The 20,182-nt window shown below is 40.8% G+C and overlaps 1 protein-coding gene and 1 long non-coding RNA gene across 2 annotated transcripts in view; one reads left to right on the forward strand and one right to left on the reverse strand.

Moving 5' to 3' along the window:
• wipi1 (WD repeat domain, phosphoinositide interacting 1) overlaps positions 1 to 20,182 on the forward strand; it is a 25,130-nt gene continuing 4,948 nt past the window's right edge. The window contains exons 1-10 of the mRNA XM_034193563.1: positions 1 to 304; positions 3,017 to 3,099; positions 11,318 to 11,487; positions 11,588 to 11,684; positions 14,197 to 14,294; positions 14,432 to 14,524; positions 14,597 to 14,667; positions 16,051 to 16,158; positions 17,260 to 17,424; positions 18,791 to 18,898. Of these exons, the coding sequence (XP_034049454.1) occupies positions 228 to 304; positions 3,017 to 3,099; positions 11,318 to 11,487; positions 11,588 to 11,684; positions 14,197 to 14,294; positions 14,432 to 14,524; positions 14,597 to 14,667; positions 16,051 to 16,158; positions 17,260 to 17,424; positions 18,791 to 18,898 (1,070 nt within the window). The 5' untranslated portion in view covers positions 1 to 227. The remainder of the gene's footprint in view (positions 305 to 3,016; positions 3,100 to 11,317; positions 11,488 to 11,587; positions 11,685 to 14,196; positions 14,295 to 14,431; positions 14,525 to 14,596; positions 14,668 to 16,050; positions 16,159 to 17,259; positions 17,425 to 18,790; positions 18,899 to 20,182) is intronic.
• Positions 14,115 to 20,182, reverse strand: part of LOC117530687 — a 20,551-nt gene continuing 14,483 nt past the window's right edge. Inside the window, exons 2-3 of the long non-coding RNA XR_004566422.1 lie at positions 16,022 to 16,031; positions 14,115 to 14,126 (exon numbers count right to left, since the gene is read on the reverse strand). This is a non-coding gene — a long non-coding RNA (uncharacterized LOC117530687). The remainder of the gene's footprint in view (positions 14,127 to 16,021; positions 16,032 to 20,182) is intronic.

Genomic DNA, 20,182 nt, shown 5'->3' on the forward strand with positions numbered 1-20,182 from the left:
GCAAGTTAATAACACAATAATAACAGTGCCGAGGAGGTGTTGGAACTCAGTTTGTGTCCGCTTCGTGTTTGGGTTCGTTCGGTCGCATGTGGGCAGTCTGATCGGGACCCTGTCCTCCCCGAGCGGCGTGGCGCTTTGGGAGTCGGGGAGCAGGAGCAGGGAAAGAGGGTTCCGGCGGGGATCGACCCGAACCCAAGGCCTCCGGTCTCGTCGAGAGAAAGGCTCGGATGGAGTCCCAGGATGCACCGGACGGCCCCGGAGCGCAGCGAGGCTTCATATGTGCCTCTTTCAACCAGGACACCACGTAAGCGACCGGCTGGGCCCAGGAACCCGATCCCACATCCACCTGATTATTATTCATTTTTTTTTCCAGTCGCGAGACATGTTTGCATTTCAGAGTTTATAGCAGCAGAAAGCGATTGTATGGTGTCAAAGTTCCATCAGGCCCAGTGCTAAAAAATAATCTTCTTGCATTCAGGCCTGTTACACATTAAAGTACATCTGTTTCAGACAAAATTACATAAAATAATAAGTGAAAACAAGCTTGCTTGCATTATGTGTGAATAAATATACAATAATACATGGCAGTAATTATTACCATGACAACAATAACAATACATCGTGGTTGTTTTCTTTCATGCATAAAATGTATCACAAAGTAATTTACATCACTATAAAACTGATCTAAAATAATCACAATGTCAATGTGACAAAGAAAACAAGAATTCTGAAAAAAAGAGAATTGTTGGGCTAACTTAAATTACTTCAACTGGTAACACTCAAATGAATTAAGATGAACCAAATTAGTGTAACAAGTAATATTTAAGACTTTTTAACTTAATTCATACAAACTTATTTAATTTGAGTGTTAACAATTCAAGTAATTTTAGATTATCCCTTTTTCAGTGTAAGACATTTTATAGTCCATCAGCCCAAAGACAGTTGTGACCTAATTGGTACCACTTAAGGTGGCAAAACAATTATTGCCCAACCAACACATTGGTTGACTGATAATATTGGCCAAAATGAGCCTTTCACAAACATATTGATATCAGTGTTATTTTTGCTGATATGAAATTTTTATTTAACCAAAAACATTTTGACTGTTGGAAATGGTGTCATTATATAGTCTGTCCAACAGAAGGCACTCCAGCGACATTGTTTACAATGCTGTTAAACATGGCTGGGACCCCATCACCCCTTGGTCGTATTAGCGACACAAGCAAAGCAACCTGCTGCCATTCATTTTCAATTCAATCAGAGTGAGTGTTTTACAGTGACAAGTGGTCACTATGTTGCTAGCTACGCACGGCCAAAATACATGAGAAATTTATTTTATGCACATGCTCATTGATGCGAGACACAGTGACCACCAATCTAAGTGAAGCCAGTGTGATGTACATTGGCTGGTTCTCGGGTATATTTAGAGTTATTTATAATCATGTTCATATTTAAAATGTAAAACATGAAGTCTCAATGACATTTCTTTGTCATAAGAGTTTGATAATTAAATGTCAGGAATCATTGCAACTTTTATGTTTATATTGGCAGATATGTTGGTATCATGAATTTTTTTACTCCCTAATATCAGTATTGATATGAGCCGCCCTAAAATCTAAAATGAACACTTACAATCCAGCCTCAACTTGACAATGGTCAGTTTAAGTTTGTACAAGTGTCAAAGTCGATCTAATTTTGGTAAAAAGTGATGCCAATTATTGGATGAGCTAATAGGCCTCTAAAAAGGATTACACTTATGTTATGGGGTAACATACACGTATTGTCATATGTCATAGACGCCAATGGACATCGACCTTGTTTGACAATTACTTTTAAAGACTAAACATTCAACATGGTCAAAACTGTAACATTTATGAATCATGTTATAGCTCAACCAATAATTTGCGGCATTTTTTAAGAAAATTAGAGCAACTTTACCTTTTGCTGTTTTTACCCCATAATGCCATAACGTTCAGTCATAGATAGTCCAATCTATGCCTTTTTGGAATGTTTATGATCAGACAAATAATGTGGTATATTTTTCAATATGATTGGAGGGTTGTTGTTTTTTTACCCCTCTGTCACTCTGAGAAGGCTATCATACAGTTTTATGTAGGCTATATACTGAGGCTGGATTCAAGAAGACACTTCATCTGCTTTGTTCTAATTCGCTCAACTGTAAATTTATACTGGTCTTGGCTGGAAAAGTAACCTGTGTTCGACTGGAATCCCAACCTAGGGAAAGCTGTCGACTCTCATTCGTGTCGGGGAGGGATTCTGGGGATAAATATTGGCACCAGTGTTCTTCGAGGACTATATGTCATTTACTTCTTTCTTTGCTCTCTCTTTATATGAAAAAATTAGAACTCCTTAATACCTCATATTAATATGTTTCTTCCATGGAGCCCCCTGAGCTCCCTCTGTTGTGAAACTGGTGTGAAGCATAAGTTGTGCTCTCCTATTTAAAAAACCTGTCTTGGCCTCTTGTGGTGCTGAAGGGCTCAGCTTTGGGTTCCCCAATTTAAAAAAACTGGTAAAGTATATAAATGTGAGCTCAAAACCCGAGCTCTCCCAGTCAGGCAGTTGCCAGATCAATAAACCTGTCATCTCTACCCCCATTTTTGGTGCTTAATTGGTGTCACGTCATACTCCATTAATTGAAAAACTGGTCGGCTCTGTAAGCTCAGATCTGTGAACCTACAAGCTTAGACCCCAGTTATGGTGCTGGACTGACTTCACTTTAAATTGCTTTGGGTGGAAAAACGAGCAGGACGTGTCAACTCAAGCTCTAAACTCGGCTTCCTCAGTTGGAACCTTGGAAGATGTAAACACAAGCTGAAAACTTGACTCATTGATGTATTGCAACTCTGGTGTGTGATCCGAGATATCAAAACGGAAGTCACTCATGGGTTCATTTTTAAAAGCTTGCAAGTGAAAAGTGTCATGCCATCACTGGTGTGGTATTTTTCTGCTCTGTCATGATGATGTGACTAATACATTTGTGTGTCTGTTGTAGTTCTCTGTCAGTGGGGACTAATACAGGCTATCGGCTCTTCTCCGTCACTGCTGTGGATACACTGGACTGTATCCACGAGGGAGGTAAGATGGAAAATTAACTCACGTTTCACAACTAAAAAATAAGAATCATCTGGACAAAATCCGTCAAATTTAGCTGTTGCCACATATTGCAATCAAAAGCAAATAATAAAACAGAAGGCCACAGATACGTCCCCCAGGGTCCAACAGTCTTCTCGACCTTTTCCTTTTATTTCTTTAGTTTTTAGAGGTTTTGTCCTTTGATCTCTCCTCTAACCAGTGGTGGCTGGTGAAAAAAAAACTTTGGTGGGCCTGGTGTGCCAGTAGATTTCCCTGCCTCGTCCAGTACAGGCATTCAAATGAACAGTCGGAAAATTACTACAATTCCACAATAATCATTTAACGTCCTTGTCAAAATCATCAGTTTCACAGATAAAGTTAACCATTTACAGCTATATTAGGCCTCATTGATACTTTGGAAAGGAACAGTATCAAATACAATACAACACTCAAGTTCTTGAAGAGAACTAGCAAAACATTAAATTTTATTTCCTCAAGTCCGTGAAATGGTATTTTAGCCGAAAAACTCCAAATCGCTGAGAAGTTTATCATAAAATAGTGGTGTGTTCAGGGTTCTAGCTAGCGCAAACTTGCGTTATGGCCCGTTATGCTATCATTTTGGACCGTTACACTTATTTTCAATACAGCGTCTGTAATCAACTGTTTCTGTAGCGCGACTCCAGTTTGAAGCGTGAATCGAAGCAATGCTTCGATTCAATGGCTCGTGGCTCTTTGATTCGCTGCTCTTCAGAAGCGGTAAGTCCGCTTCTTAACACCCCTGAAAGCCATTAAAATGTCATGAGTCATTTTTGTGTAGATTAAAGTCACTAACTGGGACTCTTGTCTTGTTAGAGTCGAGAAACGAGAATCGTCCTCCGTTCCGTTGTCACAGCTTTAAACGCTGCGCGGCTCTCTGCCCTCTGTCCACTCGGAACTAATAACTTCAAAACCAATCGCCACTTTAAATAAAATTACACCTCTTACACACGTTGCAATACAGACAATAAACTACAATCGACTAAAACGTTTTTTCCTCCCAAAATGAGACGTCCTGCATTCTTTATAAACCTGACCTGCAGCATATCTGCAAGAGCTCAGCTCATAGGTATGGAAAGACATTCATGCCAATAATAATGTCTGAAAGGAAATGCTTTCGACAAAAACTAACAGATTTTATTCCTATTTATGTCCAGAGATCAAGGATCCACCATGTAGAGTTTATTATGTCCAGAGTTTAGGGATCCAGTAACCAATTTCATATTTATTTACTTTAAGACTCAATAAAATGTTGTTCAATTTCAACTTAATCAGCTTATAAAGCACCAAATTACAACAAAAGGTGTCTCAAGGTGCCTCACACAGAACAGTTCAACATAAAAAAAAAAAAATAAAATAAAAAATAAAAAAATTCAAATACCTAATTAAAAACATAAGTAAAAGAATAAAACATAACAAAATAAAAACTGCTCATAAGAAAGAGAATAAAAATAGGTTTTAAGTCTTGACTTAAAAATGTCCACGGACTACGACTGCCTCACTGAGGGCCATGTACCTTCAAACCCAGAATGAGATTGCCCACTCAACAAACTTCCCCAGCCTTCTGGACATGATGAGGGGACTTGGGCTGTTGTACCTGGCTTTTCCCCTTTGGGTACCCCTAGAATGGCCAATTTTTACCTTGAATTTTCAAAAGCTTCCCCCCTTCTGCACCATCCCCCCCTCCCCTCAGTCGCTTTGCTCCCTCAACATTACCACTACGCTAAAATTTTATCCTAGTTAGAACCCCGTGTGTTTACCAGAGTTGGAGGTGGCCATCTCGGAATCCGCAACGTGAAGACGACATGCATTTTGATTGGTTAAAAATCGCGGCGACTCTACCACCGCAGATTCTCTTTACGCTTACATTAGCGGTGCGAGACAAGGCATAGTGCGGGATGTCTCGATGTCCCAGACATCTTTCTCAACTTCCTGCGCCAAATCTGTCTTCAACAAAATTTCTACCCGTTCACTAGTTCGTCGTTCAATTTGCTTTTAACTTCACAATTCGTCACAAATACAGGTATGTTAATGATTTAATGTTCAGATCAACTTATAGGAGATAATTTAGCAGAATTAATTTTATTTTTTGTCGTGAAATATTATGTTAAAGTACCGGGAGCAACAAGCTAGTCTATCCCCCAAGCCTGCATAATTCCTCATGGCGATGGCGTCATGTATAATTGTTGTTGTTGTTGCTCATTTTTGAACCAATATGGACTCCCTTTGTTTCCACTACAGTACTACAACTTTTTATTTCTCCCCGTTCAGTCCAAAACAATATGCATTAATCATTGAGAAGAAACATTTATTGTAGTACACATTCAGGCTCTCCACGCACATCATTTTCAAGAGCACAGCCCCCCCGGAAAACAGTAAAAGAGTTACACAAATTTAACATTTTATTGTTGTGCATTATTGAATGAATAATAGTAATCAAGTGGCTTTTGAATGCATGCTACAACATGCTGCAGGAGATCACAAGAGGAATCTCAGGTTTATTCATTTTCACTCTATCTTTTTGGCACATGGAAAACCCAGCGGTGTTAACGAAGTGTGTCGAAATGATAGAAAACCTGCAGATTTCTTTTGTTCCTGAATCTGAATCGGTATAGAATGACTGATTAGATGCCATGTCAGTGTTCAGAGCAGACAAATAGGCTGACTGTATATGTATTTACTATAATAGTTGTATACATGGTAATGTCATCTGTGATGGCATACAAAAGTGAATTGATCCTAAGCAGAATCTCATCAGTATTATGTTGTTATGTATCTTTATCTAGTCTGAAAGCAATTATCTAGTCTCTAGTCTGAAAGCATTATGAAGTTAACTAGTTCTTTGAATGTTGAGATTTTAATTGCCTAGTCTTTGAGCCCAATCAAAAACAAACTAAATCAATAAAGTTTTTTGCATGAGTTAGCTATATTTGTAAACTATTGTGTTGTTATATTCTGTATATACTCCTACAGGATGGTACAACATGCCATACTGCATGAGATCACAAGAGAAATTTAACAGCTGTTTCAAGTCCAAATTTAATCCAAATAATGCACCAAAATGCACCACAGGGCACCTAAATTCTTAAAATTTCCCAGAAACACACCCCCCTTTCCGCTTCGCCGCGAATAGTTGCTGTCTTTTAATTTACCAAGACTTTGGATTGCTGTCTTTTTTTTTCATCCTAACCATCCATGCACAGTACACCAAACTACTGCACCACTGTTATCTTCAGACACACAGATCACAGGTTTCACAATGACACCGACCGAAAGAGAGAATGTGTGTGTGTGTGAGTGAGAAAGAGAGAGAGACAGAGTGTGTGAGAGAGAGAGAATGTGTGTGTGTGTGTGTGTGTGAGAGAGAGAGAGAGAGAGAGAATGTGTGTGTGTGTGTGTGTGTGTGTGTGTGTGTGTGTGTGTGTGTGTGTGTGTGTGTGTGTGTGTGTGTGTGTGTGTGAGAGAGAGAGAATGTGTGTTTGTGTGAGTGAGAGAGAATGTGTGTGTGAGAGAGAATGTGTGTGTGTGTGAGTGAGAAAGACAGAATGTGTGTGTGAGAGTGAGAGAGTGTGTGTGTGTGTGTGTGTGTGAGTGAGAAAGAGAGAATGTGTGTGTGAGAGAGAATGTGTGTGTGTGTGTGTGTGAGAGAGAGAGAGAGAATGTGTGTGTGAGAGAGTGAGAAAAGTGTGTGTGTGTGTGTGTGTGTGTGTGTGAGAGAGAGAGAGAGAAAGAGAGAATGTGTGTGTGTGTGTGTGTGTGTGTGTGTGTGTGTGAGAGAGAGAGAGAGAGAGCGAGAATGTGTGTGTTTGTGAGTGAGAGAGAATGTGTGTGTGAAAGAGAATGTGTGTGTGTGTGAGTGAGAAAGACAGAATGTGTGTGTGAGAGTGAGAGAGAATGTGTGTGTGTGTGTGTGTGTGAGTGAGAAAGAGAGAATGTGTGTGTGAGAGAGAATGTGTGTGTGTGTGTGTGTGTGTGTGTGAGAGAGAGAGAGAGAGAGAGAGAGAATGTGTGTGTGAGTGAGAAGTGTGTGTGTGTGTGTGTGAGAGAGAGAGGAGATGTGTGTGTGTGTGTGTGTGTGTGTGTGTGTGTGTGTGTGTGTGTGTGTGTGTGTGTGTGTGTGTGTGTGTGAGAGAGAATGTGTGTGTGAGAGAGAATGTGTGTGTTTGTGTGTGTGTGTGTGTGAGAGAGAGAGAGAGAGAGAGAATGTGTGTGTGTGAGAGAGAATGTGTGTGTGTTTGTGTGAGTGAGAAAGAGAGAATGTGTGTGAGAAAGTGTGTGTGTGTGTGAGAGAGAGAGAGAGAGAGAGAGAGAGAGAATGTGTGTGTGTGACAGAGAATGTGTGTGTGTTTGTGTGAGTGAGAAAGAGAGAATGTGTGTGTGAGAGAGAATATGTGTGTGTGTGTGTGTGTGTGTGAGTGAGAAAGAGAGAATGTGTGTGTGAAAGAGTGAGAGAGAATGTGTGTGTGTGCTTGTGTGAGTGAGAAAGAGAGAATGTGTGTGTGTGAGAGAGTGAGTGTGTGTGTGTGAGAGAGAGAGATTGTGTGTGTGTGAGAGAGAGAATGTGAGAGAGTCTGACTTCTGTCTGACCCTTGTCGAGAAGAACAAAAAGAAGCCACAAAAGCTGGAGTTTTAAACCTAACTAGACGCCTCCTGCCGAGAGGCAGCCTGCTATTGGCTAGTGACTAAACAATTGCTTTAATTAGCACCTGTTGTGCTCTAGTTAGCACCCTCGTAATGACAGGGTAGCTGTCCCTCCTAACGATAGGATTGACGACTCTCCTGATGGCGTGAATGACTCATTACCATGAACAAAAGACTGAAACTGCTTTGACCTGAGTACCCCATTGTAAACAGGGGACAAAGCGGGTCTCAGATCCCCTCCCCGGTTAAGGCTGGGTTTCAAACGTTTCACAAAGAATGCCTCCTTGACACCTCTCTCAAACCATTTCTTCTCTCTGGCTAATATTTTAACTTCCTTGTCCTCAAACGTGTGGTTAGTGTCTTTAAGGTGGAGATGAACTGCAGACTGAGGTCCACTGGCTCCCTCTCTGCGGTGCTGGTATAGCCTTTTGTGTAAAGGTTGCTTAGTCTCACCTATGTAGCGTTCGTTACAGTTTTCCTGACATCTGATAGAATACACTACATTGCTCTGTTTGTAACTAGAGATCCTGTCCTTAGGGTGAACTAATTTCTGTCTCAAGGTGTTAACAGGTTTAAAGTAAACTGGGATTTTGTGCTGTCTGAAGATCCTCTATAGTTTTTCCTCTACTCCTGCTTGTCTCCGTCTCCTGTCTATCTGGTCTCTTTGTTCTCTGGGACTTCTGCACTTTGTCCAGGGACCATCGCGGGTACCCACAAACCGTGTGACACATACACCTTCCTCCTAGGGTGTCTTCATCTGGCTAACTCATGTAAATGGTTTCTCTTCATGAAGTTAGGAAGTGTGGGTTTTTTTGGCGGGGGCTTGCAATGTTCCTGCATGAGGCCATAGTTAATTATTTCTTTTAAAGAATGTACCAAATAGATGGTTTGTGCACAGTCGGCGCATTTGTGACCTCTCTGATGGGATTGTATATTCACTCACAGTGACAACCGTGTGGACTTCAAATTGACCAATAACAACAGATTCCAAAAGGAATTAGTTGAAGATGAGGATCATTATTTAACATGAGTAGCCAACAAAAGCACTTTATCAGCAGCGTATTTCCCGTGTCTTGCATTCCTCCTCAGCACATCTGTTCATGGTGCCAGTTGGGAGCTTGGTTGCGATCGGGAAGCGAACCCAGATCGCTGACATCCCAGTCCAACGTGCAAACCATTACGCCACCACTTCCCTATGGTTGCGGAAACTAGTGGCTTCACCTTTTTTGGCGTGGAAAGGTTTACTGTCCTTGGATTTGCAGAGAATGCTGTCATCTTTGCAGAATCAATGGATACCTTGATTATAGTACTTATGCAGCCCACGCCGAGTTTACGCAGCCCTACTCAGGGTTTATACAGCCCTACGTCGAGTTTATACAGCCCTACGTCGAGTTTGTGCAGCCCTATGTTGAGTTTATGCACCCCTACGCCAGGTTTTATACAGCCCTATGCTGCGTGTGTGCAGCCCTACGCCGAGTTTATACAGCCCTACGCTGAGTTTATACAACTCTACGCTGAGTTTATGCAGCTTTACGCCGAGTTTATGCAGCTTTACGCCGAGTTTATACAACTCTACTCCGAGTTTATGCAGCTTTACGCCGAGTTTATACAACTCTACGCCGAGTTTATGCAACTCTACGCCGAGTTTATGCAACTCTATGCCGAGTTTATGTAGCTTTACGCCGAATTTATGCAGCTTTACGCCGAGTTTATACAACTCTACGCCGAGTTTATGTAGCTTTACGCCGATTTTATACAACTCTACACCGAGTTTATGTAGCTTTATGCCGAGTTTATGCAGCTTTACGCTGGGTTTATGCGGCTTTACGCCGAGTTTATACAACTCTACGCCGAGTTTATACAACTCTACGCCGAGTTTATGTAGCTTTACGCTGTTTATACAACTCTACGCCGGGTTTATGCAGCTTTACGCCGAGTTTATACAACTCTACACCGAGTTTATGCAGCTTTACGCCGAGTTTATGCAGCTTTACGCCGGGTTTATGCAGCTTTATGCCGAGTTTATACAACTCTGCACAAAGTTTATACAACTCTATGCTGAGTTTATGTAGCTTTACGCCAAGTTTATACAACTCTACACCGAGTTTATGTAGCTTTACGCCGAGTTTATACAACTCTACGCTGAGTTTATGTAGCTTTACGCCGAGTTTATGCAGCTTTACGCCGAGTTTATACAACTCTACGCTGAGTTTATGTAGCTTTACGCCGAGTTTATGCAGCTTTACGCCGGGTTTATGCAGCTTTACGCCGAGTTTCTACAACTCTACGCCGAGTTTATGTAGCTTTACGCCGAGTTTCTACAACTCTACGCCGAGTTTATGTAGCTTTACGCCGAATTTATGCAGCTTTATGCCGAATTTATACAACTCTACGCCGAGTTTATGTAGCTTTACGCCAAGTTTATGCAGCTTTACGCCGAGTTTATACAACTCTACACCGAGTTTATACAACTCTACACCAAGTTTATGTAGCTTTACAGTGAGTTTATGCAGCTTTACGCTGGGTTTATGCAGCTTTACGCCGAGTTTATGTAGCTTTACACTGAGTTTATACAACTCTACGCTGGGTTTATGCAGCTTTATGCCGAATTTATACAACTCTACGCCGAGTTGATGTAGTTTTACACCGAGTTTATGCAGCTTTACGCCGAGTTTATGTAGCTTTACACCGAGTTTATACAACTCTACGCCGAGCTTCTGCAGCTGCTTCGCTGAGTTTGTGCAGCCCTACGCCGAGCTTGTGCAGCCCTACGCTGAGTTTATACAACTCTGCGCCGAGTTTATACAGCTCTACTCCGAGTTTATGTAGGTTTACATCGAACTTCTGCAGCCGCTTCGCTGAGTTTGTGCAGTGCTACTTCGAGCTTGTGCAGCCCTGTGTTGTGTTTGTGCAGCCCTAAGCTGAGTTTATACAACTCTACGCTGAGTTTGTGCAGCCCTACATCGAGTTTGTGCAGCCTACGTCAAGTTTGTGCAGCCCTACGCTGAGTTTGTGCAGCCCTATGCCGAGCTCATACAGCCTTACGTGGCATTAAGTTGAGGGACGCAAAGGGGTCCACGAAATGGATGCAAAAAATTAAACGTTTAATGTTTTTGCAGACTTTCATTGTAGAGCACTGGACGCAGTGGTCTACAGAAGTCCACGCAACACTCCGCTACTGTATGCAAGTCTATGTAACACTGCACTACTGTGCACCGTGCCTCCGCAATCGTACGCTACCCTACGCCAGTATGACAAAAAAAATCCTTTTAGGTTTTTATCAGTAGATAACCTCCATTGCTAGATTTTATTCATCCTGCTGGACTCTGCTGAACTTTGCTGGCAGTGAAACTTTGAAACCACAGAAGAAGAAGAGGCGGGCCAAGCTTCCCCCCACGCGCAAATTACGCAGCCATTCCTGCATACTACATACGCAGCAAAATGCAAATCTACACAGGCGCAGTGTAAAAAGGGGCTTTACAATGTTTCTGAAGCTTCACGCAAGTGCCCAAAACCTTCCCCCTGCCCCTGTCCCCTTGTCTAGTGGAATGTCCAGATGTCTTCATAGTGGAGCGCCTGTTCTCCAGCAGTCTGGTGGTGGTGGTCAGTCTATCCATGCCACAGCGAATGAACGTTTACCATTTCAAGAAGGGTACAGAGATATGCAACTACAGCTACTCCAACAACATCCTCTCCGTCAGACTCAACAGACAGGTAGGACAGGAGTACTCGCCTGTAAGTCTTACAATTGCCTCTTTTTTTTCTTCTTCTTTGTCAAACGTACTTTGTTGTACTGATGCCCGTTTCGGTACAGCGGCTTGTCGTGTGCCTGGAGGAGTCAATCTACATCCACAATATCAAAGACATGAAACTACTCAAGACTCTTCTCAACACGCCCACCAACCCATCAGGTACATTCAAAATGAAATTGTCACATGAAACAGTTTGGGAACCATTGGGGTTTTACACATTTTAATTTTTACAATTTCCGGTTGTATCCAGGCTTCTCTACATTGAAATTATACCCAGTGAACTCACACAAGCACATATCTACAACATGATAGAAATTAAACTTAAAAAAAATACCAAAGCCAGCATAATGCTGTGGATAAATATATGTACACTTTGGTGTCATACAAGTACATGTAAATCATCACTTTTACAGCCAGGTGTCTATATACAAGTCAGGTGTTGGATGCACTTACATTTCCATCCCCATCTCACTGAATATGTCTTTGACTTCACTTCCATCTGTCATTAAGAAATACAGAGACATCTGAGGAAAGTCACCAAGATACCATGACATTTCTGAAGATGTTATAGGCTTCTGTGGTTATGACTGGAGAACCTGTGTTTGAATTCTGTGAGGCTGACTGGCGATGTGGCCTATTCCTATTTTCTCCAGTCATAGACACAGAAGCCCACATGTAAGCCCTTCAGAGTTGTCTTGGTGGCTTCCCTCACTTGTAGTATCTTTCTTGAATGTCCACTTAGTATCTGAGAGATTTGCCATACAGTACCCTAGTGTTTGTATTTCTTAATGAGTGAGGTAAATGAAGTCCAGGACATATTCAGTCACTTTGTTGGGAAGGTGTCGTGACACGGACCCACAACAGGGGGCGTTAATGAACGGACAATGGATAAGCCAAAAGTAACAATTTAATGTTGTGAATCGCACAACGAAATACAGACAATAACAATAATGTGGACTGTCAATTATACACAAGGTGATGTGTGGGCAGGCTCGAAGATAGAAGACGTCTGGCGAGAGAAGAGCCGGATCCCACACAGCTTCCACCACCAACGGATCTGAAGAACACCGGAGCCGCCAAGCCCTGCGCCCCAGGTGGCCACTGTCTTCAGCAGTCAGACCCGGTACTGCTGGCAGAAAACAGAAACAGTTAATGGTGGGTGTGTGAATACACACCCAGCAATTGTGTAAAGCTTAGTTCCTCCGGGAGGGAGAACCTCCACCTCCAGACACAGAATCACCCGTGCAGCTCCTGTCAGTCACTCTCCCTGGAAGGAGTGTGAGGCGAAGACGTTGCAAGTCACACTATCCGCCAATCCAGTTACAGACTGAGTCCACAGGATAACGGCTGCACACAGAATAACGTTTGAATCACTCGGAAATTCACAGCAGAGAACGATTACCTGGAACGGTAGCTGATTTCTCAGCGAGGAGGTGGAGTTGCAGTCCGGCTTATATGGTGATGAGTTGAACGAGTGACAGCTGGCGCTGATAAGTGACAGCTGTCACTCCCAGCGGCTCAGACGCCCTCTCATGCTTGAAGCCCACACTCCAAGCAGGGCGCCATCTGGTGGTAGTGGGCCAGCAGTACCTCCTCTTCAGCGGCCCACACAACACACTTGGAAATATTCATGTATCCATCACCTTACTTGTCAAAGGAAAACTGCCTGTAAAAGTGACGACTTAGTTGTGTTACACTAAAGGGTGCACATACCAATGCATCCCACGTTTTGGTTTTTTTTTGTGTGTTATGTAATGTCTGTCATGTTGTAGATAATTGGTATCACTATGAGTTTAAATTCTGCATGGCATGGAGCTGCAAAGCAACATGGAACTACAGAAGAAAAGGTGGAAAAAAAAAAATCACCAGCTAAGATAATTTGCATTTGCTTGTTTTTGCCAACAGGTAAAGCAATTGGCAAAACGTTGGTCAAGTGGGGAGGGTCCTCTGGTCCTAGGGTCCACTAGTCCTAGGGTCCACTGGTCCTAACCTCTTTATATTATTCAATGGTATATATTACAACCCCAAACTGATTTTAAAGTTCACAAATAAATGTAATACTTTTAAATAGTGAACAAAGCAGATCCACTTTTGTTCAGTTTACAAAAATAAAACATATGATTCTGTTGACATACACCATTAATCACCTTTAATTGTACTGTTGTCTATAAATCTGGTGAGTTGAAAATCAATAAATATTGGTAATTCACCATAATTAAATGTTTTTTTTAATTGTCATACTTTTGTAACATTACTCAATGTACTTTAGTGCAACATATACCCTACCATAAATGTAAAAACAACTTCAACATGCTCTCCTTAATACTAGGACGTAGGACTAGGACTAGTGGACCCTAGGACTAGTGGGAAGCTCCCAGTCAGATTGGCTGGTAACACAGCATGCACTTGTTTCAAGGAGACTACAGAACATTAAGGATCTCCCTTTGTTTTGCACCCAGTCTGCAAAATTTACTTTGTGTTCCATAAATGAAAAAGAAGTCAGCAGGCTGAAGCCCTTTATGCTTTTCATGCTCCTTTTTAATGGAATCATTTTCCAAATGAGCTCAAACTGTAATATTCTGGTAAATCTTTTACATCATACTGTCATACATTCATGCAGAACATGTTTTTGCTGAGTTATTAAACATTACCTTGTGTAATCCCCTCCTAGGCCTCTGCGCTCTCTCCGTCAATCACGGTAACTCCTACTTGGCTTATCCTGGCAACGCAACAATTGGCGAGATCACAGTCTATGATGCCAACAATCTGGTGAGGCTGTGGTTGTGGCAACAGAAAAAAAATAAATAAATAAAAAATTGAACTGTTGTTAATTTCATGGGAATTCATCGGTGAAAGTTCACCAGTGCTTCTACCAGTTTCACCGATAGCTTTTATTTGTCTGTCAGAGCACTGTGACGCTGATGCAAGCCCATGACAGTCCTCTGGCAGCCCTCAGCTTCAGTGCCAGTGGCTCCAAACTGGCCAGTGCTTCAGAGAAAGTGAGGAATTTCTTTCTTTCAATAGTTCCTTCAGCATTATTTCCCAACATCTGACCACATTCTCCTCCACAGGGTACCGTTATCAGAGTCTTCAGCATTCCTGAAGGACAGAAACTGTTTGAATTCCGCAGAGGCATGAAGAGGTTTGTTCAAAATATCTGGTACGGCCATATTTGTGCTTTGTGTTTATTACAAAAAAAAAAAAAAAAACTGACTAAAGATTTGAGATTTAGGGTTGGCAAGGGATCATGGTGGCTTCCCTCACCAGTTTTGTCCTTGGATTGTCACCTCATTCTTTTGAAAAGTGCTTACTCCTGATAGTATCTTAATGTTTGCATTCCATGATGTCATTAAGTTAATGTTTAATCCATGTATTCATCCTTCAGAGTTGTCTTGGTGGCTTCCTTCACTAATCTCTTTGCACATCAGCAGTGGTGGGCACAGCTAACTGAAAAGTTAGCTTTGATAACCATTAAACCGCTAACTAAAAAGTTAACTTTTATAACACTAAACCAATGAACTGCTAAAAAAAAAAAAAGCGGACATTACAGCTAACCGCTAGCTTTGAATTTATTTATTTATTTGAATTTGAAAAAATAAAACTTCAAACACTGTCATCATCTTTATCAAAAGCAATAAATTACAGTATTAGAAGTCACAGTTTATCTCTATATTATGTATTTATAAGCTGTTAACGGAGCTACTGCTCACCCGTATTGCGTTCACAAACACAAAACAAATGCACGAAAAATAAATAAATAAAAATACTGACTTTTGAGATGCATAAGTGTGGTTTTTTGTCCAAAGTGTAACTTTTTGTCTTCTTACCAGCGCTTGTGTGCTTTGACCTGTGAACCGGAAGTGTTAGCTAGCTCTCTGCTTTCATATACAGGAACTAATATGTATGATTTTAGGGTTTAAAAACATTTTTGACTGCTAAATTTACTCACTTTACCAGCAAAAACCAAAATGTTAGAAGACTGAAAGTTAGCGGAACTAAATTTAGCAGAAGCTAATTGGTCCGCTGATGGTTTTCAAAGGTATCTGAAAAGCTAATCCGCTGCACCCACCACTACACATCAGGTCACTCAGGAGTGTCTTTCTAGACCGATTTACCACACTGTATTTCTTAATGACTGACATAAATAAAATCTGAGACATATTCAGTGACTTGGAAATGTTCATGTATCCATCCCCTGAGTATTTAGTATTTAGTTGTGTTATACTTAAAAGGTGGCCATATTTGGTTTTCCATTATTTTATTTTTATTTTTATTTAAATTAGATCATGTCATACACATGACATTACAGAGGATAATTTTACAAATTTTAATATAGAGAAACCTGAATAGTATATATATATATATATATATATATATAGTGTGGTTTTTTTTATGTTTAGAACCCAAGGGTGTCCAAACTTTTTCACATGACTGTAAACGCAGTCAACACGTGCAGGTTTCTGTTAAATATTTGCACTTAATCTTAAAATCTTAACTGTCCTTCTTCTGTCTGTTTGTGTATCAGATATGTTAGCATCAGTTCATTGTCCTTCAGTGCAGACACCCAGTTCTTGTGTGCCTCCAGCAACACTGAGACCGTCCATATCTTTAAACTGGAGCAACACAGTCCCAGGTAAATAAATAAATAAACTGGAACCTCCCGTGTATCCAGATCTAACCCTGAATCTTATTGATTTGCTTCCTGACCATGTCAGACATCTTCATTAAAGCTACAGTGTGTAGGATTGAGGGGTGTTTGCGGTATCTATCTATAACGCAGGAAGCATCTGTGTGTGTGTATGTGGCTCTGACTATCTCTCTATTTGTCAGATTGGCCTCAGCTTTCGGATATGGCTTGCACATAGCACAGTGATGTGCATCCTTTATTATGAAAATTTGGGTGATTTATTTTCAAAACCTTTATTTTGTTTAACATTGTAACATTTATACTTCCAAGATAGCGTGGTTGATGTTACATGGTAGCAAAGTTAACGGCTATTTTAGCTCTTCTAACTATATCTTATTTTCATTATTTACAATTTTATTTTGCATGGTGTAGATTTTTAATGATTCATCTGTTTATTGTTTTTTTAAAGATATCAACATATAGTACCTAAGTTCTTAGGCTTCCATTTGATAGCATATAGATTATGCTTTTTATTTTCCTATAGTATGCTAACAGAGTTACTTTAGATAGATACCAATACACATTACATCATAGCTTCTGTTTCTATAATAAAATACCAGATTTATAGGTTAGGCTACTAACTATAATTTAATTTTACTACTAGTCTACATACTAAATTACCTATACTACAATCATCTCCTGTATTAATATTTAGATTTTAATACCTACTCCTATATATTATATAGTACCATATTTATTGTAAATGTTGTTTATTACCCTTAATATTTAAATATAAGTTATATATATGATGTCTTGTCTTTCTTATGTCTTATTATTTATTATATTATATATACCTTTTTTCTTGAGCCTCTTGGGTGGGTAGGGAGAGTTCCCATGGGATAAAAAGGCTTTTTAACCTACTATCTCTGGTTCTCAAGACCAGGCACCTAAGTGGCTCTACTCTACTCTTTTCTACTCTTCTATTTTACTCTTCCTTTTTAGATATTTATATATACCTTAGTATACTAGCATAGTTCCACCTTAGAATTGGAATCTAATATATAAGATATACCTTACTGAATTTTCATGTTTTTGCATTTCTTACAGTCAAGAAGAAGAGTCCCCTACGTGGTCTGCATACGTCGGGAAAATGTTCACGGCAGCCAGTACCTATTTGCCCACCCAGGTGTCCGACATGATGCATCAGGACAGAGCCTTCGCCACTGTCCGCCTCAACATGTTTGGCTTGAAGAATATCTGCGCTCTGGCTACGTAAGTCAGAGCCAGAGGAAGACCAGACGGGGATGGTTTTAACAGAGTGTGAACTGTACTACAACAATCCAAGGGGCCCTTACCAAATATTAGCTTGCTAATGTTAGGCAAGGCAAATGTTAGCTTTAGCTAGCTAACATGAGTATGGTTAAACTATAAGTTAAGATAAAAGGTAGAAACTAGCTAACATTCGCATTCAACCTTAGACACTTGACACAATACATACAATTCAGTACCGCTGAAGGTAAGAAAGCTAGTTAGCTACCTACATTAGTATAGCTTTGGGTTACGTCAAACACTGGACCACTAACCATTAAATCATTAGAATGATGGGTGTGAGGCAGGCAGACAAGGATTTCAGCTAACATTAAGAAATGTATGCATACCTGCCAACATTTGAATTTGCCAATGTGGGACAACCACACATGGCCGCAAGCGCCAAGGGCGTGAAGCATAACTAGGGGGGGGGTCTGGGACATGCCCAGACCCACACAACTGCGGGACTGTCCCACCCAATGCAGGTCAATTGGCAGCGCTGTGTCTGGCCCACTGTAGCGGTGTCTAAAATTTCATTACATGATTATTCTAGGCATGGATGTGGGAAATATATTTAGGGAATAACCCTGTTGTGTCTGATGATTTGCAGACATTCATGCTGGATTTTATGGTTGTAAATTGAGTTTTACGGTTGCAAATTGAGTTTTACGGATTCCCATTCTAATCCAATTCCATGGTTTGCACGGTTTATTTTTCTGTGATTAATTCAGTCGGCGAATTGTTGCGAAAGGGTGTGGTCAGCTCGTCAAAGCTTACCGTAGCAACAGCAACTTCATGCCAAACTGGTAATTCTGTGAGCAGACCCACAGATTTCTCCATCTCGTCAGCTGCATTGAGTTAAATCTACGGTATCATCAATCAATCCAGTTAAAGCCATTAAATCCACCGATTTTGCATCGTCATCGCTGCACTAGTTTCTGCTGGTCTCAGCGGACAGCGCCATTAGTGACACCTGCGCAGCAATGCGGCCAGGGCGCGGAGTTATACATCAAATGTGAAACAGTCGAATATTTTGCCACTGTCTCCTTGATATTTTATGGTCTGAAATCTCACATGATTAACCAATCAGATTTGCGGAAAAAAATGTAATTGGATTATAATGTAATATCTACCATTACTGGTAAGAAAGATGTATAAGTGTTTTGAACTCCCAAACTGTTGTTTTTAGCTCTTTTGGGGGTGGTCCAGTTCTTAATTGAAGGGTCCAACCCTCCAATACCCCTATAATTCAAACCATTGGTTCTGAAATGTCTAATTTTATTGGCATCCTTGTGTGTGTGTGTGTGTGTGTGTGTGGTTTATTTTTAAGGATTCAGAAGCTTCCTCGCCTGCTGGTAGCATCCTCAGATGGGTATCTTTACATCTATAACGTGGACCCACAGGATGGGGGCGAGTGTGTCCTGGTCCAAAAACACAGGTGTGGTGGCAAACTCTACATCACACTAGATATGCCTTATTTCACCTCCATTTCAGCTGCATCCCATTCTGTGCTTGATGTTCAGAACCAACAATATTAACATGAGAGGTTAAAAAAGATGAAAATAACTTCACGACAACCTCATGTTTACGACCCCAACTGAAAGCTTCGCGAAGTAGGCAGACTAGGGAACTAGGATGACAAGCTTGATGGAATCGTGTCTACGTGTTTTCAGTGTAGTGCTAGCCTGTATACAAAAATATCAAATATTACCCTACCATCACATTAGCTACAAGCGACAGAGGCAAAGTGATGACCTGCCGTTCATTTTAAATCAGTGTGGCCATTTGGGAGTGGCAAGAGTCAATGGCTGCTATGCCACCGACTAGGCACAGCCAATAGAGAGAAGTCTATTTTATGCAAATGCTGAGCAACGCAACACAGCAACTGGACAGTGCCAATCTGAGGGGAAAGGTAGCGCGATATCAGCTGCTTGTTCACTCAAACAGAATAATCCAAGATGGTGGAATATACTCTGAACAGCTGCATTTCTGTATAAATCTAATATGTTTGGTATTTTATTTATATATTTTGTAAACATTAAGGAGAAATAAACACTTATAAATCTAAAAAAATGCTGTTTTTTAACTAGATAGCACCTCTGAAGTGATTGACACGACATCGTACAAAGATATTAGCGTGCTAACTAGCAATGCAGGAAAGACAATGGACTGAAAGAAATCAAGTAACCTTTGGTTCTGTTAAGCAGTCAAGCATGAAGTTAAAACTCATTGTGACGGTGTCGGGTTTTTTCTGACCTTTATAGTCTATTATTAAACATTGTGCAGTTTAACGGCAAGTAACCACGAGCTGGGCACACCCTGGGAATTCCCATAAAGCTAAAACACCAACTGCTTGTTGCCCTTTGCCTCTGCCACTTAATGTGACTGTAGGGTTACAGCAGCAGTCAAGCTTTTTTCTTTTTTTCTTTTTTTACCTGCGTGGTGTTTAATTATTCATTATAATCACTAATTGTTTGACTGCTCATAGAATAATTGATTTGCTAGCAAACAGGTTCATCAAATGTTTTCAAGATAGCTGCTTGCTAACTAATTTGGGGAAACTCTGTCTCTGTTAGCTAGCTCAGCTGCTATCCAAATCGTCTTCAGACAAATGTGTTTATGTTCTTTCTCATCTTTTACAGCTGACTGCAAGGCGCAGCAGTCTACGATACTTCTACGATACTTTATGCTTTATCAGGGCAACTGTATTATGTTCCACAGG

The sequence above is a fragment of the Thalassophryne amazonica genome, chromosome 18, assembly GCF_902500255.1.
Source record: "Thalassophryne amazonica chromosome 18, fThaAma1.1, whole genome shotgun sequence".
In the NCBI taxonomy this organism is placed as follows: Eukaryota; Metazoa; Chordata; class Actinopteri; order Batrachoidiformes; family Batrachoididae; genus Thalassophryne; species Thalassophryne amazonica.